The 22667-nt window shown below is 32.1% G+C and overlaps 2 protein-coding genes and 1 pseudogene across 3 annotated transcripts; 1 reads left to right on the forward strand and 2 right to left on the reverse strand.

Annotated features, from left to right (window-relative positions):
• Nucleotides 1-11: 11 nt before the first annotated feature.
• On the reverse strand, nt 12-8236 carry LOC111295580 (uncharacterized). The gene is made up of 3 exons (XM_089743253.1): nt 5384-8236; nt 426-857; nt 12-264 (listed from the first exon to the last, which is right to left on the reverse strand). The coding sequence occupies exons 1-3, from the start codon at nt 8100-8102 to the stop codon at nt 257-259; spliced, it is 3159 nt and encodes a 1052-aa protein (XP_089599379.1). The 5' UTR covers nt 8103-8236; the 3' UTR covers nt 12-256.
• A 3636-nt stretch (nt 8237-11872) lies between these two features.
• Nucleotides 11873-14227, forward strand: LOC111294712 (LRR receptor-like serine/threonine-protein kinase EFR pseudogene; annotated as a pseudogene). Its single transcript, XR_016327420.1, has 2 exons — nt 11873-13974; nt 14117-14227. The product of XR_016327420.1 is annotated as an LRR receptor-like serine/threonine-protein kinase EFR pseudogene (transcript).
• LOC111295234 (UDP-glycosyltransferase 73C1-like) lies at nt 13841-18962 on the reverse strand. The gene is made up of 2 exons (XM_089743256.1): nt 17283-18962; nt 13841-14816 (listed from the first exon to the last, which is right to left on the reverse strand). Exon 1 carries the CDS (start codon nt 18763-18765, stop codon nt 17284-17286), a length of 1482 nt encoding a protein of 493 aa, XP_089599382.1. The 5' UTR covers nt 18766-18962; the 3' UTR covers nt 13841-14816; nt 17283.
• Between the last annotated feature and the right edge of the window lie 3705 nt (nt 18963-22667).

A 22667-nucleotide genomic window follows, 5' to 3' on the forward strand; every position in this document is an offset into this window, starting at 1 on the left:
AACAGGCAATCTATCTCAATTATAAATGGTTGTAATTAGTTATAGCACAAGCACAATAAGACAGATTTTGTTCAAAGATTATCACTGAATACATATCCCACAATTTACTGCTCTTATAATTACTTCAATTTACATAAAAGACGTAGCATAAACAAACTGCATACTACAGGACCTGATAATCTCCACAAAGAGCTCTGCGATTGCTTGCAGCCACACAAGTGAATAACAATGGCACCTTCCGTTTAAGCCATCAACCTTAAGCGCCTGTAGTAGAAGGGAAAAGTAAGTCTTTGAAGTTAAAAAATTAATTTGACACATGATCTAACATGAATCTTTAAGTTAGAAAGAAAAACTACAATTAAGATCAGAGTACTTTGCAAAGTATGTAATAACTTTACATCAAATTGTATAAGATATCACCATACCTGGTGATTGAACTGTATTTCTAGTTGGCCTTCTCTGACGTAACTGAGTTGGAAAAAGCTTGTTTCTAATAAAGCAAAGCTTGGAAGAAACATCACTCATGTTCATTCGCTTGGTTGGAAATTCATCTGAGCAAGTGACTCCTATTTCAAATATTGAATTCAAACATTGATCAAGTATGTTATGATCTCTCTGGCTGCTTGCACTGCAAGTATGGTTGGAAGTTGTATCTCCTGCAACTCTTTCCTGAAGAAGAATGGGATCGATGATCTCAACTATTTGCTCTGGCAAAGCTGCCTTGACAAAATTGTGAAGGTTCAAACCCTCTTTAAACATGTCATCAGTGGGCCTCTTTCCAGTAAACATCTCCAGCAAGAGGATGCCATAGCTATACACATCACCAACCGTTGACACTTCACTTCCCAAGCCATATTCTGCCAGTCACTCATCACAAATAGCAGTTGTAGAGAATTAACTATTTGGCAATTCTTTTAATTTGGAGCTTTTGAGTTTGTATAGCAAAATGGAAGAATTTAAAATTGTGAGAAAACACTTATTTACAGTTGATTGTAATATTATAATTTATATATTTATATTTGTATCCTTAGAATTAAGAACAAAAAATTAAGATAGATAATTCCTCAATTATAAGATTAGTTTTTAGGAAAATTTAGTTTCCTAATTTACCCATTAGTTAAGTTGTACATAAACCTAAGGTGCTTATATAATTCTTTATGAATAGTTTTTCAATATATATTCAGTTTTGCTTTTAATTTTTTACACAGTTTTATTTTTTAGTTTTTTCACATGGTCTCAAAGCTTTAGGCTATTCTTGGGAAGCAAAATTTTCAGTCTTCATTACTGATTTCTATTTTAGGTCTTCATTGCCGAACCCTGTTAAGGTCTTTATAGCCATTTTATTTTTTTCTTCTTTAGTCTTCATTGCTAAGAGTCATTTCTGATTATATCTTAAGACTTATTTCAGTTTAAAGAAAAATATCACTACCACCCAATTTGAGAAAGTGTCAACTGCGAAAATTATTGAAGTACTACAGATCTCTTGGAAATAAGAAAAGTTGGACAGAGAAGAGATTGAGAAGCTGAAAAGCCTATTAAAAGCCCTTGAAAAGTCTACCGAGGTATATTTCTTGGGTAAAGTCTCTAGTTTAAGTAAAGCTTCTGATTCTCATGGATTAAATGTTTCCATTTAGCTTATTATGAGTTCTTGGATCATTGACTCAAGAGTCACAGATTATATGACACATTCTTTAAAGAAATTTAGTACATATACCCTATGTCTTAGTAATAAAATAATTGTAGTTGTAGATGGTTTATTTGTTACTATGACAGAACTAGGAGATGTTCATATTAATCATTTTTTTTTTAAAAAATATTTTTCATGTTCCTAGATTGTCTACTAATCTGATATATATATATATATATATAAATTTACCAGAGATATAAACTACAAAGTAATTTTTTTATCCCTCTTCTTGTAAATTTTAGGATCAGAATTCAGAGAAGAGGATTGAATTTACTAAGGAGAAGGATGGACTATACTATCATGAGATATTAAACAACATAAGTAATATCAAGAATAATTTACCTTTATCATTTCTTTTTGAAAAATCTCTTGATAAAAATAAAATCTGGTTTTATCATTTTAGTCTTGGACATTTTTCTTTTGGAACTTTGAAAAACATGTTTCCTTCTTTGTTCAAAGAATTAAATGCCAAAAATTTTCATTGTGATATTTGTGAACTTGCAAAGCATAGACATGTGTTTTTTCAGTTAACGATACAAGAAGTTTTACTCTTTTTTACTTGATTCATAGTAATATATGGGGTCTTTTTACAATTTTTAATATTTCGGGTGCAAGATGATTTATTTTTTTCATAGATGATTGTACCGGGTTCTCTTGGATATTTTTACTTAAATCTAAGTCAGATGTAAATAGTATATTTTTAAGCTTCCAAAATATTATCTAGAATCAATTTGGAGTAAAAATCAAGAGATTTAGGTTTGATAATGCAAGAGATTATTTTTACCAAAGTTTATTTACCTATTTCCAAAGTGAGGAGATTATTCATAAGTCATCTTGTGTTAATATTTCACAGTAGAATGGAGTGGTAGAGAGAAAAAATAGTCAGTTATTAGCCACAACCTGAGCTTTATTTTTTCAAGTAAATGTATCAAAATCTTATTGGGGGAAGCTGTTTTCACTGCCACTCATATTATAAATAGGTTACTTTGAAGAGTTTTAGGATTTAAAACTCCTATGGAATTACTCTCACAGTTCTATTTGAACTTTAATAACAAATAACCTTACACTTAGAATATTTGGTTGTATATCATTTGTTCTTGTTCACAGTCACAGTAGGGGGAAGTTAGAATATTTGGTTGCACATCATTTGTTCTTGTTCATAATCACAGTAGGGGAAAGTTGGATCCTAAAGCAATTAAGTGCATTTTTGTGGGATATTCATCAACTCAAAAAAGGTATAAGTGCTATCATCTTCATATTAAAAAATTCTATATGTTTGTAGATGTTACTTTTGAAAAAAATTAAACCATTTTTTATTCAATCTTATCTTCAGGGAGAGACTTCATTCATGGAAGATAAAGATAAAGACTTATTTTTGCTTGATCTGTCCTCTCCTTCAACGTTTTCACCTATTAATTCTTTTGAGTCGAAACTTATTTCTTCTTAGTCCAAGTCAAATACTAAATTTGAGTTTGAACCCATTCCAAACAAATAAGATGTAAGAAAGGATAATATCGTTCTTGATTCTATGAAAAAATTATAAGTGTACTAAAAAAGAAAAGTTTCAGATCTTGAACCAATGCTAGTATAAAAACTTAATCCTAACTCTAGAAATGAGGTAACTAAAGTCTTTAACTCTGTTTCTTAAAATGAGCATGAAACTCCTAAAATTATAACTAGCAATTATAATCTACTTATTGCTATTAGGAAAGGAATTAAAGAATGTATTAAGCATCCACTATACCTATCATTAATTTTGTGTCATTTGAAAAATTCTCACCATCCTACAAAAATTTTCTTGTGAGCCTAAACACTATTTCTATTCCAACTATATTATCTGATGCATTATCTAGTGAGAAATGGAGGCAAGCTATGAAAATAAAAATGAAGGCCTTAAAGAAAAATAAGACATGAGAACTGGTAGAGTTGCCTAAAGGAAAACATCTAGTTAGGTGTAAATGCATTTTCACTGTAAAATACAAGGTGAAAAGTACTATTGAAAGGTATAAAGTTAGGTTAGTGGTTAAGGGCTATACTCAAAATTGTGGAATGAATTATTAGGAAAACTTTGCTCTAGTTATCAAAATGAATATAGTTAAGATTTTGTTATCATTGGCTACAAATTACAATTGGTAGCTTCAATAATTTGATGTAAAAAATGCTTTTCTACATGGTTATTTGGAAGAAAAAATATATATGAAAGTTTCACCAAGATTTGGAGGTCATCTAGAAGCAAAATAATTATGCATGCTGAAAAAGGCTTTATATGAGCTTAAACAATCTTCTAGTGCATGGTTCGAGAGATTTACCAAAGTGTTGCTAGCAATGAAATATAAGCAGAGTCAAGGAGATCATATATTGTTTATCAAACACTCTGATTTAGGAAGAGTCACAGTTCTATTAACGTATATTGATGATATAATTATAACTAGAGATGATGAAAAAGAGAGAAAATTTTTAAAACAGTATTTGGCTAAAAAATTTAAGATAAAAGAGCTAAAAAGATTGAAATACTTCTTAGGAGTTGATGTAGCTCACTCATAGTATGGTATTTTCATCTCATAACAAAAATATATGATGGATCTTCTGAAGAAAACTGGAAAGCTCACATGTAAACATGCAAATATTCCTATAGATCTTAATCATAAATTGGAGAAGCTAATGAAAATGTTGCTGTAGATAGAGAGATGTACCAAAAATTAGTTGGAAGACTTATTTATCTCTCACATACTAGACCTAATATAACTTATACTGTAAGGTGATAAGTCAATTTATGTATAATCATAAAAAAATGCACCTACAGGCTGTCTACCCTGTATTGCATCATTTGAAGGCTAATCCTGGGAAATGTATCTTATTAAAAAAAATTCAAAGTTAGTTCTAGAAGTATATACAAATATTGATTTTGCAGGTTCAGTAACTGATAGAAGATCCACCTTAGGCTACTTCACTTTTTTAAGTAGTAATTTTGTGGCTTGGAAGAGTAAAAAATAGAATGTAGTGGCAAGATCAAGTGCTGAAATAGAGTTTAGAGCAATGACTCAAGGAATTTGTAAACTACCATAGTTAAAGATTATCCTAAAAGACTTGTAGATCAAATGGGATGGACCAATGAGACTCTATTGTGATAACAAGTCTATAATAAGTATTGTACACAATCCTATGCAACATGATAAAACAAAACACATTAAAGTAGAGTGACATTTCATAAAGAAAAAAAATTAGACAATGGGTTAATTTCTACACCATATGTATCAACCAAAGGTCAACTTACAGATATGTTGACTAAATGTCTCAGAAGTGTAACATTTCAAAAAATTATTTCCAAGCTAAAAATGGAAAACACCTATTCACTAGCTTCAGGGGAGTGTAGGAACACTTATTTATAGTTGATTGTAATATTGTAATCTATATATTTATATTTGTATCCTTGGAATTAAGTATTTGTATCCTTAGAATTAAGGACAAAAAATTAAGATAGATAATTTCTTAATTATAGAATTAGTTTTTAGGAATATTTAGTTTTTTAGTTTATCCACTAATTAGTTGTATATAAATCTAAGACTTTTGTATAATTCTTTTCGAGCAGTTTTTCAATATATATTTCGTTTTACTCTTAATTTTTCACAAAATTTTATTTTTTAGTTTTTCCACAAAAATAACTATAGAGATGGCAAGAAATGATAAGAAGTGTACCTGGTGGAGCATAGCCAATAGTTCCTCTTAATCCAAGGGTGATTGACTGGCTTGTAGAGTAATCTTGCATATTTGCTGAAATGAATTTTGCCAATCCAAAGTCACCTACATGGCCAATCATTTCATCATCAAGTAGAATATTGCTTGGTTTGAGGTCACAATGAACAATTGGTGTTTCACAATGATGGTGGAGATAATCCAATGCACAGGCAACATCAATAGCCACATTCATTCTCTGATAAAAGTTCAATTTTTTTTGTGACTCCTTGACCTCATTAACATTGAAAGAAGGATGCAACCAATCCTCTAGACTTCCATTAACCATGAACTGATAAACCAGAGCCTTAAAATCATTGCCATGGTAATCAACACCTGAACATGCTGTTAATACCTTGACAAGATTTCGGTGTCTAATACTCCTCAAGGCCTCACATTCAGCCATGAAACTCCTAGAAGATCCAGGACTCAAAAGGTTAAGCACTTTGATGGCAATAACAATTCCATTCTCTTCAAGAATTCCCTTATATACTGAACCAAAGCTACCTGCACCTACCAAATTCGCTGAGGAGAATCCATCAGTAGCCTTTAGAATGCTTTGGTAAGATAACTTTAAAAGTGAATTTTCTGTCCAGGTTGATGTAGGCTGGCTTCTTATCTTTTTATACCGAAAAACAAGGAGAACAGAGAATACCAGAGTTACTCCTAGTCCTAGAAGCCCAGAAATAATAGCAATTGTTAATTTGCTTGATCTGCTCTTAGCACTTTTCAAGTTACATCTGGGCAAGTGGAACTCAGGTGTGCCTCCACAAAGCTTATTGTTTCCCTGGAGCGATGTAGCATTAGCATTCTTAAACACTCCATCTGTCGGTACCATGCCTTCGAAATCATTGTAAGAAAGATTCAAATATTGTAAGAATATAAAGGCTGCAAAAAAACCAGGAATTTCACCGGAGAAATTGTTGTGGGAAATGTCTACAACTGCAAGACCTCTCAATGAACTGAAAGACGAAGGAAAAGACCCTTGGAAGTAATTGTCGCTCATCAATAGTTTCTCGAGTTTTACACAGCTGCTGAGACTGCTTGGAAGGACACCAGATAGTTGATTATGATAAACAGAAAATTGACCTAGATTTTTCAAATTTCCTACTTCAATAGGGAGCACACCAGTTAAGTGGTTGGAAGATAAATCTAGGTAAATGGACAAGGATGAGAGTCCTGCTACTTCAGGGGGTATATTGCCGCTAAGGTTATTATTTGAGAGATCCAATCCAACCAAATATTCACACTTCCCTAGACTTAAAGGAATGGTACCATGGAGATTGTTGTCATTTAAACGCAGTTCGTTCAACATCTTTAAATTTCCAAGAGAATTTGGAATAACCCCAGAGATAGAATTGATCCCCAGGTCCAATTGTTGTAGCTTCTGAAGGTTTCCAATGACAGAGGGAATGGGACCTGATAGTTGATTTCTCAATGCATATAGCATCTCCAAGCTGATTAGGTTCCCAATCCCCACTGGGATACTTCCTGATATGTTATTGTTGTCCAAAAGCAAAAATGTGAGATTAGTTGACAAGTTACCAACGCATTCAGGAAACACTCCTCCAAAGTTGTTGGCATTCATCTCCAATGCCAGTAGGCTAGTAGCATTCGTGAAGGTGCAGAGAGAGTTCATGTCATCTTTACCCCCACTTCCAAGAAGGTTGTCGGTGATGGTAAACCACTGTAATTTATTCAATTTATCAAAGGAAGGCAAGTTTCCTGTAAGATTGTTAAATGAAAGTTCTACATTTATGAGGTTTGAGTTATTGGATACTGATAAAGGAAATGGTCCACTGAGTCGGTTGAGACCTGCACGAAATGTTTCAAGATATGGCATGGTGATTCCCAAATCCGAGGGAAGGCTACCATGAAACTGGTTTGAGCCGACATCAAGCGTTTTGATCCTGGAGAGATTGAAAATTGAGGGAGGGACAATACCAGAAAGTTCATTCGCTCCTGCTGCAAAGAGGGTAAGCTTTGTCAATTGCCCAAGAGATTCAGGAATAGCCCCTGTCAATCTATTTAGAGGTAGATAAATTATCTCTAAAGATGATAAGTTCCCTAAGGAAGAAGGGATACTCCCTGTCAAACTGTTGTTACTTAACCCTAATTCTTTCAAATTTAACAAGTGACCAAGGGCAGCAGGTATTTCTCCGACTAGCTTGTTGTGCGGTATGTGAAGTCGCGTGAGCTTAGAACAACCAGATATATTGGAAGGGATTTCACCACCTATGGAGTTTGTATGCAATACTAATTCTCGCAACCTGCCCAAGCGACCAATTTCTTGAGGGAGTTCTTGACTGAAGCCATTGTTTCGAAGATTTAACACCTCTAGAAAGCTCAAATTTCCAATAAATGGTGAAATTGATCCCATGAGTTTTAGTGATATCAACTCCAACTTGGTCACTCTTTGATGTCCAGGGCCACATGTAACGCCATGCCACTGGCAGTAATGGACACTATTGTTCCATGAATGCAGAATCCCGAGCTGATCACCAATTATCTTGGCCTTGAACTGGAGCAATGCTTGTCGATCCGTGTCATTTGACTGATTTGCATTACCTAGAAAGACTGTCGAACCGAGTAGGGAATGAGGATTTGGGTTGCTGAAGCTCAAGAGGAGAATGACAGCAACATGAAGAGGAAAATTAAGTGACCAAGCCACTTCCAAATGCATGGTTGATAGCCCCTTAAAGAAAGAGAAACAAACTGAATTGAAGTTGTTTCGTATTTGGGATTGTTTGCTTTATCAAGATGAACAAACATGATGTTTTATTTAAGTTCTTCAGCATCAAAAGAAACTACAGACTTAATGTGAAACCAGGCCAATATTGTCAGAAATAAAGACCATACTATTATTAATTGGAAGAAATAATGACAAAGAAGACTTTTTTTTTTAAGCTCAAGGCAATTACACACTAAGACAACTTGCCACATTATAAAAAATATATTTAATTAATTTAAATTAATTAAATAAATTTTAATTTAATTAACAAGCAAATTTCATTAAAATTAAATAGATAATTTTAAATAAATACAACAATAAGATATTAAATAAGATATGAAAATGATAAATTTAAAATTTTAACAAAAATTATATGAGTTTAACATAAAAAATATTTTATATTTGATGTATTTATAAAATTATGATATGATAATTGTCATACTATATAGACGTTAAATATAAAATAAACAAAATGATATTCACAAACTGTCACGAAACAGTACATAAAAAAAAAAACTTTTCTATGGTTAGAAAAAGTAACCAATAATTTGTGAATGAATGACTTCAGAATTGAAATAAGAAATGTTAAAATTTTGAATAAAAAGAAAAACTGTGTTTATAAGATTGGAGAAAGTTACGTAATAAAAAAAATCAGAATTGGATTTTTTTTTCCTTTTAAAGGATAAGTGAATTTTATAGAGAAAGTGAAAAAAGAGTAATGTTTTTCTCTGTTATTTTGTTTTTTAACTTAATTTAATCGGTTAAATTGGTGTCACTTGATTATCATGATGATATTAAACTCGACCGCAGATCAGCTTATCATTAATTACTACTGCTATGATACTTAAATATTTTAATAAATTTGATGTAAAAAAAGTCTATATAATTGATGTAATGTTTGATGCAACGTTTCAGTCAATTTAAAAAAAGTCTATAATATTGACAAAAATATAAGCACATAAACAAGAAAAAATTTAATTGGTCCAATGATTTTTATTGGTCCAATGATTTTTATGGCAACGACTGTACTTCAAAAGCACTTATCATGATTAAACACTATCCACCAAATACCAGTTTTTCTTGAGAATTGTGAACCTTACCTTTTCCAATGAACCAATATGCTTATGTAAGCTCTTACATCACTAGGAAAAGTACCGGAGATATTTACACAAGTTGAAGCTTCGCTATGTTCTTCGTACCCTTAGGCTACGTTTGGAACAAACGGAGGTCCAGTGAAGGCACTTTTTGTGTGGAAAATTGTTTGACAAACAACACTAGTGAAGTTGTTCCTAAACACTATTAATTAGGCAAACATTTCATTTTTTAGAATTGTTCTAATTTACATTTCATTGGAGTGATGTTGTAAACCAAGAGAGGAGCTTTTGAAATTGTGAGATTAAGAAATTGCTACTTAATTTAAAAAATAAGAAGCATTAGGTTTTTATCATAAGTTTTAAAAAAAATATAAAGTTGTAATTTTTCTTCAATTAATAGATTGAAGCTTTAGTATAGATAACTAAAAGAGAAGATGTTAGTGCTTTGTAAAGAATGATTGAACCTCTATAAATCATTGTGTTTGATTTTTTTATTCTTACATTCTTTACATTTATTATTGTTTATATTTGATTTTATGTTCATTAATTGTTATTGATTGCATTATATCTCAATTAAAAAGCTTATTTTTTTAATTTCACATTTGATTATTTTAAAATCATTGTTTGAGAAGAATTTGAAAAAATCTAATTCATTCTCTTTTTGGATTACTATCTACATCTAAAAAGCTAAAAACTGATATCAAAGCTTTAGTTTTTTTTTGTAAGTTTAATCACTTTGAGTAAAGATCTAATGGTTTAATCTAGATTTCAAGATGATGAAAAAGTCATCAAAGCTCTCATAATAAAAAAAAATGAATTAAAAGGATTTACTCATAATTTTCAAATTATTCAAACTTGAACTTTTTTTTTTTCTGTATTTATTTTACAAATTACATCATCCAGCATATATTGTGATTATTTTCTTTTTAGATATACACAAATCAATGATAATATATTAGTAGATAATTGATAACTTAATAATTAAAAAATTGAAATGTAATCAGTATAACTTATTTCATATTTGAAGGTGGCATTGATTGAACTTTGGTTACTAGGTCAAAACTTTCATTTTAAAGGTTATGATAAATCTACCATTAACCTATTCAATAAAAAATTAGTGAAAAAAATTCTAAAATTGAATAAAAAAATAACGTTATCATATAAAAAAAAATTATCTCATATATTATTAGTGGACTTTTTAAATTTCATGTTTCATAGTTGTAAATGTAAAACAACACATTAGTAAATCAATGATAGATTAATAAAAAACAAATGATAAATTAGTTGTTAATAATTAATAATGTAATAATAAATCATTGATAACTTAATAGTAAATTAATATAATTTAATAGCAAATCAATTTCATCTTGGTAGTAATTAATTGATAAATTTAGTAGTAAACTAATGATAATTTAGTAGTTAATCATTGAAAACTTAAAATTAAATTATTGTAATTAAGTAGTAGTTAATGAACATAAACTTAATAGTAAATTATGGATAATTTAATATAAATTAGTGATAACTTGATAATGAATCATGGTTAATTTAGTAATAAATCTGTAATGATTTTATAATAAATAATCAAAAATTAAGTAGTAAATTAATGATAACATAATAATAAATGCATAATAACATAATAGTGAATCATTGATAATTTAGATGTAAATTATTGATAACTTAATAGTAAATAACTAATAATTTAGTTGTAAATTAGTGATAAGTTAATAATAAATTAGTTAATATTAGAAAATTTTGTAGTAAATTATCGATAAATTAATAGTAAATCAGTTATAACTTTATACAAATTATTAGTAACTTAGTAGTAAATCATTAATAATTTAATAACAAATTATTCATAACTTAGTAAATTATTCATAAATTAGTAGTAAGTCAATGCTAATTTAGTAGTAAGTCATTAATAATTTATTAATATATCATTGATAACTTAGTAGTAAATCACTGATAACATAATAATAAATCAATAATAACTTAATTGTTAATTATTGATAAATTTTATTATAATTAAAGTTGTCAAAAATTGAAGTTAGAAATTTCATCCTCATAGACTAAGATAAACCTACTATGAATTTATTCAACAAAAAAGTTCAATGGAAAAATTTTAAATTTGAATGAAACAATAATATTATTATATAAAAAAATTATCTTATATATTAGAATTGAATTCACGCTTTTTACGAGATTTCATTATTAAATATATGATGAGACAAATTTTATCGATGATTACTAAAAATATATCATAAGTTACTAGAAGATTAATTACTAAAATTATATTACTAAGTTACAAAAATTTTATTAATGGTTATCAAAATTATATTATAAGTTATCAAATAAATATCAAAAGTTATCAAAATTTTATCGAAAGTTATTAAAATCAAAATTTTATCAAAAGTTATCAAATTTTACTTATATTATGTCAAAATTAAAATTAAAATATTAATTATTATTATTATTATAATATTAAAAAATTATTTATTGAAATAAATTTTTAAAGAAAAAAATTATTCGTGGGTTATGCCCATAACAATATATATATATATATATATATATATATATTTGCTTACATTACTCGTGTCATTTTCAAAAGGGATTTTCCAATATTTTCTTTTTCTCAAAGAAGACTTTTCAAAAAATAGGAACTACATTTTTGACATCTTTGTACTAAACCCTTATATTGAATTGCAGGGCATTGGATTTTACTTTCTCTCGGTGGTTGGACTAAACTACTTTTCATGTACTCCCTAAATTTGAGTCCAGGGTGTTCCTGGCTTTGCCACTTGTCATGATTGTTAGGTTGTGTTGTGTTGTAGCTAGTTGTGATGTGGACTTGTTTGTGTGTTGTTATTTCTGCAAACATTTTATGTAAGTCGTAACCAACTCAATGGCCCATTCCCTTTTTCAGTAGCCAATGCCTCAATTCTCATAAATGTAGTACTTTCATTCAACAAACTTACAGGAAACTTGCCTTCCTTTGATAAATTGCATAAATTACAGTGGTTTACCATCACCGACAACCTTCTTGGAAGTGGGGGTAAAGATGACATGAACTCTGTTTGCACCTTCGTGAATGCTTCTAGCCTGCCGGTATTGGAGATAAGCGTCAACAACTTTGGAGTGTTTCCTAAATGCATTGATAACTTGTCATCTAATCTCACAATTTTGCTTTTGGACAATAATAACATATCTGGAAGTATCCCGGTGGGGTTTGGGAACCTAATCAACTTGGAGGTGCTATATGCATGGAGCAATCAACTATCAGGTTCCATTCCCTCTGCCATTGGAAACCTTCAGAATCTACAACAATTGGACCTAGGGATCAATTCTATCTCTGGGGTTATTCCAAATTCTCTTGGAAATTTAAATATGTTGAACCTAATACATTTAAATGACAACAATCTCCATGGTACCGTTGCTTTAAGTCTAGGGATGTGCGAGTATTTGGTTGCATTTGGATATCTCAAATAATAACCTTAGTGGCAATATACCCCCTGAAGTACCTGGACTCTCATCCTTGTCCATTTACCTAGATTTATCTTCCAACCACTGAACTGGTGTGCTTCCTATTGAAGTAGGAAATTTGAAAAATCTAGGTCAATTATCTATTTCTCAAAATCAACTATCTGGTGTGCTTCCAAGCAGTCTCAGCAGCTGTGCAAAACTTGAGAAACAATTGATGAGTGACAATTACTTCCAAGGGTCTATTCCTTCATCTTTCAGTTCATTGAGATGTCTTGCAGTTGTAGACATTTCCCACGACAATTTCTCCGGTGAAATTCCTGGTTTTTTTGCAGCCATTATATTCTTACAATATTTGAATCTTTCTTACAATGATTTCGAAGGCATGGTACCGACAGATGGAGTGTTTAAGAATGCTAGTGCTACATCGCTCCGGGGAAACAATAAGCTTTGTGGAGGCACACCTGAGTTCCACTTGCCCAGATGTAACTTGAAAAGTGCTAAGAGCAGATCAAGCAAATTAACAATTGCTATTATTTCTGGGCTTCTAGGACTAGGAGTAACTCTGGTATTCTTCGTTCTCCTTGTTTTTCGGTATAAAAAGATAAGCAGCCAGCCTACATCAACCTGGACAGAAAATTCACTTTTAAAGTTATCTTACCAAAGCATTCTAAAGGCTACTGATGGATTCTCCTCAGCGAATTTGGTAGGTGTAGGTAGCTTTGGTTCTGTATATAAAGGAGTTCTTGAAGAGAATGGAATTGTTATTGCCATCAAGGTGCTTAACCTTTTGAGTCCTGGATCTTCTAGGAGTTTCATGGCTGAATGTGAGGCCTTGAGGAATATTAGACACCAAAATCTTGTCAAGGTGTTAACAGCATGTTCAAGTGTTGATTACCATGGCAATGATTTTAAGGCTCTGGTTTATCAATTCATGGTTAATGGGAGTCTAGAGGATTGGTTACATCCTTCTTTCAATGTTAACGAGGAGGAGTCACAAAAAAATTAAACTTTTATCAGAGAATGAATGTGGCTATTGATGTTGCCTGTGCATTGGATTATCTCCATCATCATTGTGAAACACCAAATGTTCTTTGTGACCTCAAACCAAGCAATATTCCACTTGATGATGAAATGATTGGCCATGCAGTGAGACTTTGGATTGGCATAATTCATTTCAGCAGATATGCAAGATTACTCTACAAGCCAGTCATGCACCCTTAGATTAAGAGGAACTATGGGCTATGCTCCACGAGGTACACTTCTTATGATTTCCCGCCATCTCCATAGTTATTTTAAATTCCTCCTTTTAGCAATACAAACTCAAAAGCTACAAATTAAAATAATTGCCAAGTAGTTAATCCTCTGCAACTGCTATTTGTGATGAGTGACTGGCAGAATATGGCTTGGGAAGTGAAGTGTCAACGGTTGGTGATGCGTATAGCTATGGCATCCTCTTGCTGGAGATGTTTACTGGAAGGGGGCACACTGATAACATGTTTAAAGAGGGTTTGAACCTTCACAATTTTGTCAAGGCAGCTTTGCCAGAACGAGTAGTTGAGATCACCAATCCCATTCTTCTTCAGGAAAGAGTTACCGGAGAAACAACTTCCAACCATACTTGCAGTGCAAGCAGCCAGAGAGATCATAACATACTTTACCAATTTTTGAATTCAATATTGGAAATAGGAGTCACTTGTTCAGATGAATTGCCATCCAAGCGAATGAACATGAGTGATGTTGCTTCCAAGCTTTGCTTTATTAGAAATAAGCTTTTTCCAACTCAGTTATGTCAGAGAAGGCCAACTAGAAATACAGATCAATCGCCAGGTATAGTGATATCTTATATAATTTGGTACCAAATTCATGTGAAGTTATTACGTCCTTTGCAAAGAACTCTGATCTTTAAGTGTAGTTTTTCTTTCTAACTTAAAGATTCATGTTAGATCATTTGTCAAAGTAATTTTTAACTTCAAAGACTTACTTTTTCCCTTCTATTGTAGGTGCCTAAGGTTGATGGCTTAAATGGAAGGTGCCATTGTTATTCACTTGTGTGGCTGCAAGCAATCCCAGAGCTCATTATGGAGATTATCAGGTCCTGTAGTATGCAATTTGCTGATGCTACGTTTTTTTATGCAAATTGAAGTAATTACAAGAGCAGTAAACTGTGTGATATGTATTCAGTGATAATCTTCGAACAAAATTTGTCCTATTTGTTGGGAAAAACAACAATACCTACGCGCAGCAACCACACACAAAATAACAAGCTCAAATCAAGAATAAAAAACACATAAATATTTTTGGTTCAGCCCAACTCAAAATGACCTACTCCAAACCAAATCCACTATCAAATAAATCTTTACAACTGTGAGACTTTTAGAATGAGAAAAGTCTCCTAAAACTCCTTACTCAAAACTTAACCCAAAATCTAATTACACCCTTTAATAGCCTACTCACTTAGCTATTCTCTTGGTGTCTAACTCTCTGGGGTTACTAAACTAAAACCAAAACATCTTATTTATAGGGGTGAAACCCTTTATACCTTTACTAAACTCCCGATGTGGGATACAAGACAAATTCAAACTTACTTAACTTTCGATGTGGGATTCTGAGATTCAAGGCAAATCCCAACAAATCCTCCCTTGACTTGAATCTCCAAACACTTCAACAGTATCTGCAAAGCTAACATGCTTACCTTTCTTCTTTTCTTTCATCACAGGCATTCCAGCAACTGAGCCTCCATCAAACATGTACAAGTGATTGACCCTATTCCCTTGTAGAATTACACTACCATTCTTGTACACTTTCAACCAATCATTACTACCATAATATGTGTACCCTCGAGAAGCTAACTCACCCAAAGCAATCAAATTGTAGTGACAATTTGGTACATACCTTACATGACGAAGTGTCCTAATAACACCATTGTGAGATCTAAGGCGAACACTCCCAATGCCTTGAATCTGCACCTTTTCTTTGTTAGCAATCACAATATCCCCATACTTTTCATTCTCATTCAACTCCACAAAGCAGCTCCTATCATTGCAAACATGAACTGTAGCAGCTGAATCTAAAACCCAACCTTTGTCACTTTTCAAAGTCTGGGTCTCATCCACACAAGTTGTCAAAACAACATCATCATCATCAGACAAAATAGCAGCAGTATCACTCTTTTCTTCATCTGATTTCTTCTCATCATTCGCCCTTTTGAAAGCAGCCATATCCCTTCTCAGCTTCCTGCAGCGCACTTGGATATGTCCCTTCTCACCACAATAATAACATTCTACATCACTGTAGTCTCTGTCTCTTAACTTGGATCTCCATCTTGATCCATCAATCTTCTTTTGAGTCCTCCCTCGATCAAAACCCTCTACAGCTAGTGTACTCCCCCCAGGTGATGAGTTCTGAGCTCCCATAAACCTTTCATTCTCACGCAACAGGGCAGTCACATCATCCAACTTCAAAGTAGACCTACCTACCAACACAGTCTGAACTAAAGGCCTATAAGACTTGGGCAAAGATGACAGCAAAATTAAAGCCTTCTCTTCATCTTTTAACTCATCAACAGAAATCGCTAACAATTGAGAAACCAATTTATTAAATTCATTCAGGTGATTATGAAGACTCATACCTTCTTCCATCTTCAGAGAATACAGATCCATCTTCAAACATAATCTATTAGTCAACGACTTCAAAGCATAAATACCTTCAAGTTTATCCCACAAACTCTTCGGAGTACTCTCAGTCAACACACTGTACTTTACTTCTGGAGCTAACGCCAATCTAATAGTACTAACAGCTTTCTTCTGAATCCTATTCCAATTAACATCAGACATTCCCTCAGGCTTACTACTTTCTAATGCTTGATCCAACCCTTGTTGTACTAATAGATCTTGAATCGTACTTTGCCATAACATAAAATTACTCTTTCCATCAAATAACAGAATCTCAAACTTAGGCATAGACATACCAGACATACCTTCTTCAGACATCTTCAAACACTGCTTCACGATCTCTTGGACCCACGAACCTCGAACCTCGCTCTGATACCACTTGTTGGGAAAAACAACAATATCTACGCGCAGCAACCACACACAAAATAACAAGCTCAAATCAAGAATAAAAAACACATAAATATTTTTGGTTCAGCCCAACTCAAAATGACCTACTCCAAACCAAATCCACTATCAAATAAATCTTTACAACTGTGAGACTTTTAGAATGAGAAAAGTCTCCTAAAACTCCTTACTCAAAACTTAACCCAAAATCTAATTACACCCTTTAATAGCCTACTCACTTAACTATTCTCTTGGTGTCTAACTCTCTGGGGTTACTAAACTAAAACCAAAACATCTTATTTATAGGGGTGAAACCCTTTATACCTTTACTAAACTCCCGATGTGGGATACAAGACAAATTCAAACTTACTTAACTTTCGATGTGGGATTCTGAGATTCAAGGCAAATCCCAACACTATTGTGCTTGTGCTATATCTAATAAAAACCATTTATAATTGAGATAGATTGCCTGTTTACCTCATGTGCTAGGTAGATTGCCTGTTTACCTCATGTGCTAGGTTCCTTCCTGTCATAAGTTATTTGCATGATATCTTGGATTAATTGTGTAATGTTGAGGTGAGAAGATCCTCCAACTTCAAGGGCCTTCTCTGCCATTTCTCCAAGCTTTTTAGCTCTTTTTCGTCTCTCTTCCCCTTCCTCTCCTACTTCCATCAACCTTTCTACAGCCTTTTTAACATCTTCCTTCTTCACCAACACTCCAACTTTCGCTTCTGCTCCCCAGCTCATTGGCTCCTCTACTCCAATCCTTACTCCAATTTGAAGTAATTGTACAACCAATTTCTCATTGCAAAATTGGTCTCCAAATAGCGGCCAAGTTATCAATGGCACGCCGGCAGTGATGGCTTCTATTGTTGAATTCCATCCACAATGAGTTAGGAACCCTCCAATTGCACGGTGTGACAATATTACTATTTGGGGAGCCCAACCCCGGATCACAAGGCCTCTTCCTTTTGTTCTTTCCTCAAAACCATCCTCTAAAATCCACTTCTCTACTTCTGATGATGCATCACTTCCTCTCATAACCCATATAAAAGGTCTATTCGATGCCTCTAAGCCTAAGCCAAGCTCTATCGATTGTGAGGGTATCACATTAGAGAGGCTTCCTAGACAGGCATAAATCACAGAGCCTGGCTCCTGAGAATCAAGCCACCTCAGGCATTGGTATTCATCAACTGAGGCCTTCTTACCTCTCTCAGCCTTATCCAAGCCATCCTTATTGCATAAAGAAACTGGACCAATGCACCACACCTTGTATCCTCTTGCCTTCCTGTATTCCCTCACATATTCTGGCTCTAGCTCTTCAAAAGTATTAATGACCGCGCCATAGGATGCTAGATCAGTCTCTACCGTTTGTTCACAAAATTCTTGCAGGTTTGCATCATTGGAAACTCCTAGAAGTTGGGGTTTTGTAAATTCAACTTTTTCAGGCATGTTGGGCAGAGAAAAGTAATGTGACTCTGAGGTTATGCGCTCAGGAATCTTCGAGAGGTGTAAATTATAGTTACAAAGAAGACAGAAGCAAGAAACTGGATAGAACACAACCCTCGGAATCTGAAACAGGGTAGCAATGTTGAGGGTATAGGTCAACAACACGTCAGAAATGATACAGTTTGGCCTTGGCCTTAGCCCCTCAAACAATTTTTGTACTGGCTCTTGTAGCTTGTTGGCTGCTTGGAAAAATTTCATGGCTAGGCCAAGTGAAGGCAGCATGTCAAAGCTCTCACATCCTTCTGGTAATCCTGATTCTACACATGGAAACAAAAGTTGAACTAAACGGATAGAGAGTCCTGATTCTATGGCACGACCAAGAATTGTCTTGAATCGATCTGCATTATGAGGAGTTGTGACTATGGTGATGATCAGACCTCGTTGTGCCAGCAATCTAGCAAAGTCTATAATGGGGATCATATGGCCTTGAGCCATGAAAGGAAACAATACAAAGTGAAGCCGCTCGATTTGAGTAGCCATGGCAACTAAGGGTACAAAGAAAATAGCGAAGCTTCAACTTGTGTAAATTAATAATAGAAGAAACTTTCCAGGCCCCAGGGTTCTGGCCGTGGGTGCTTTTCGTAGTGATATAAGAGCATACATAAGCATATCGGTTTATTGGAAAAGGGGAGGTTCACATTTCTCAAGAAAAACTGATATTTGGTGGATATTATTTAATCCTGATAAATGCTTATATAACGTCCCCACAAAAGGAATCAAAAAGGAAGAAGCCACAAGAGGTTCCAAATTCCAATGTGATTGCTGAAATTATTATTTGTTGCTGTCTAACTAAAGGAATCAAATAGCTAATGATTCCAACTAAACGAAAAGATTATCAGGAACATGTTTTTATAAAAAATTAAATGCATATGCAACCCGAGATATAAAAAATAAAATAAAATAAACTAAAACAAAGCTTTGGCCATTAGCCTGTTAAAATTTCAGGTCTTGGTGCTGGATCAGCATTTTCAACTCCATATTTAGACAGTTAAGCTCCATCATCAGCATGCATGGTGCTTCTATTTGCACCCTTGTTTTTACCCTCCACGGCCATGCTTTTTTTTTTTTTCAAAATTATCTTTTAATGAAATTATTTATTTATTTATTTTCATTTCAATTTTAAAATTCTTTAAATAGATATGCTTATCCGATAAACTATATAACTTGTTAAATTTTTATATGTGATAAATTAAAAAAAAAGTTTAAGAAAAAAATTAAGTTGAAAAAATCTCAAATTCTAAAAATTTTTCGCATCATTACAAAGAAAATGTACAGTTTGTTTAAAATAATTATAAGCTTATTGACACGAAAATTATTTATATAGGTTTTTATATTTTTTTTCTTCATTTCAATGATTTAAGATTAAAAAACTTTAAGAGTTTTTAGATATACGAATCCATATGTTTTTAAAAGTTTTTAGATTTGCAGGAATTTGCAAATCCATAAAATTTTAAAAGTTTTCAAATTTATAAATTCAAAAACTTGAAAATGAAAAGAATTGAAAAAAGATAATTAAGTAATTTTATTTTAAAAAATTTTAAAAAAAGTGAGTGTCAAGAGAAAAAAAGGAAGTGCAAAATGAAATTATTGTATGCAAGTTTTTATCATAGCAAAAGGATAAAAAAAACTCATAAACAAAAATTTAATAATATTACAATCAATTAAGCTCTAAACTTTTTATTACATTCATGGTTATAGTGACAGTTCCAATTATTACAATAAGATTGATCATTTAATTAGCATCAAAGAATCAATTAAGTACTTAAAATTTATTTTCATCAAATTAAAATTTTAAAAGTATATTTTCGCTCCAATTAAGTTTTTGATTGAATAAAAATTGATAGTGATGACTAATCAATTTTCATTTAATAAAAATTCAATTGATCAAAATAGATGTTAAGAGTTTAATTGATTATAATAAAATAATAAAAATTTAAATAATTATTAAAATTTTGTTCTATCACTTATTTGACCTATTAGCCTTTTATCATTCATACCAGCAGGGTTTCATATCATATACACGGATTCGCTTGCAAAGCTGTTGGGGGTACTGGCAGAGATCACAGGGATTATCTAATTGCTTGATTTTTTTTTTTTTTTTTCAAATAAGTAATATATTCATTGTTTTTCTTTCCTTGTCATTGCTTCATCTGCCTCTTGTATATTTTCTTTCTTAGTTAATTCAAATCTCTTCTGGGCATGGCCTTCCATGAAAAAAGAAAAAGGGTTTGAAACATTAATCAACATTAATGTCACACAAGTGGAGAGGTGTAATTCAAATTATAAATCAACCTGATAATTAATTAATTAATTTTTTAATTTTAGGAGCTAAATGATTAATAATATAAAAATATTATAATATGGTTAGTTAATTATACACTGATATTTCATTAATGAATAAAGATAATATTTCAAAGATCTTTCAAAATAAATATTTAAAAATTTTAAGTATTTAATCGGATAAAATATCCATTACATAAGGTTAAAAAAAAAAAAAAACACTTTCCCTCTATTGAATCTTTCTCAGACCTTTCGCCGGCCGTACCAAAAAAAAAGAAAACCACACCTTCAACCAAAAAAAAAAGAGTGCACTTTGGAATAGGATTCAAATAAATTTTAATTATTTTCTTTATACTCCTTACGTTAGTAGGATTCAAATATTATTTTGACTCTAAAAAGTATCAACTAATGTATATGTTGTTCAGACTCCAAACTAATGACTAATAATGCTGTTCCAATGAAATTTACTCATTAATTATGTTAAATTCTATTATCATTTTAATTTCAATTAATTATTTTATTAGTATTTAACTGACTTCACCTTTGCCTTTACACTTGAAGGCCAGCACACCCAACTGATCGCTATACCAAGCCAACATCTAATTTCCCTGGCATCTTTCTCCTACTCTCTTTCCCTGTTTGCAGCTGCTTCTTCCCTTGTGATCAATCCGCCCCAATAAACATCATTTCGCTTAAATTCTCTTCTCCCACACTTCTGTTTCTTTGTTGTTTTCTTCCATAGAGCATCATCACCAAAAGGCATATCCCCTCTTCAAAATCATGGCTGAATCCTTTTGCATTTAATATTGTAGAGAATGTCCTCGAGAGATTAGCCACTGAGGCTTATCGTGAAATTTTCCAAGCTCGGGGTGTCCGAAAGTGATTTTGAAAGGCTTAATGACTTGTTGACCACTGTCAAAGATATGCTTTTAAATGCTGAAGAAAAACAAGCCGATAATAATCAACTCAGAGGCATGTTAAGAAACAGAGAAGCATTGAAAGCAAGGTAAGTGAAACAAAACTGTAAAGAAACAATTTGGCGATGTCCAAGTCGTCGATGACAAATTATTCCGGAAACTGAAGAACTATTACCGTTAAACAAAGCTTGTTAGTTGCATTGTCTCGCACCAATGAATCGCTCCATATTTTGTTGCAAAAATCGCATAAAAATTGTCTTTAACTGATCCATCCAGAAGTATTTTTTCTGTGCGAAGATCTTAATAACAAAATCTTAAAGAAAACAATAAAAACTACAGTCATTATCTCTTATTGGGTTGGCAATAGACAATAAATTTTTCATTAATGCCGAAACAAATTGAATATTTTTTAATGTTAATTTTGTAGAACCGAGACATATAGCAGAATCATTAATACGAGTAATGTTTAGAGAATTACCATCACCAATAAAAACACCTTCATTACTAACATAAAGAGTGGACTGATACACCAATGAAATATTGGAAGTCATATGACTGGAAGCATCCAAATTAGCCAACCAGTAGGCATCAATGTCATTATCCATCGAAGCTTTAAGTGAAATATCATTTGAAATAGCAATAAAAAGATGAAGACTAGCAAAAGAATTGCTCAGATTATGATCAATTTTATTGCAGCGATATTGACATGTCACACAGCAGTATAATTGGATTGATGACAAATTTGACACTTTGTGACATAGTTTGTATGTTGAGAATGTGAAAAGTTCATGTTTTTTCAGTTATTTGGTTGAAAATTTCATCAAGGCATATGATTTGTGTGAGGAAAAGATCAAGAATCACGATAATCATACATTTGGTTAATTTATTTAATGCGTCTAAAATCACAATGAAGATTATTAAACCACTGACCTCAATTATTTGGATAAGTTACCATAACTCATGAGAACTAATAGTGACATTTATAGGTTATGGTGATAATACTTGTATTTTTTTTAAGTGCTGCTCATGAAATAATAATCATACCTTTAAATCATTAAAGAAAATAGGATTATTTCTATTTTCATTAGCATAGACAATCAGTTAATATTCAATAATATTTGACAATCTATTTAAAATATGAGTGATCAATTTTAAATAAAAAAATAATTTATAGCTACTAAATTA

This window comes from Durio zibethinus, chromosome 14 (genome assembly GCF_047325235.1).
Source record: "Durio zibethinus cultivar Kanyao isolate XHJ-2024 chromosome 14, ASM4732523v1, whole genome shotgun sequence".
Classification (NCBI taxonomy): Eukaryota; Viridiplantae; Streptophyta; class Magnoliopsida; order Malvales; family Malvaceae; genus Durio; species Durio zibethinus.

Coding starts and splice junctions, on each gene's coding strand:
- LOC111295234 (XM_089743256.1), bottom strand. CDS start 18,765: ATGGCTACTCAAATCGAGCGGCTTCACTTTGTATTGTTTCCTTTCATG.
- LOC111295580 (XM_089743253.1), bottom strand. CDS start 8,102: ATGCATTTGGAAGTGGCTTGGTCACTTAATTTTCCTCTTCATGTTGCT. Junction 858..5,383: donor TATTGGCTATGCTCCACCAG/GTACACTTCTTA, acceptor AGTGACTGGCAG/AATATGGCTTGGGAAGTGAA.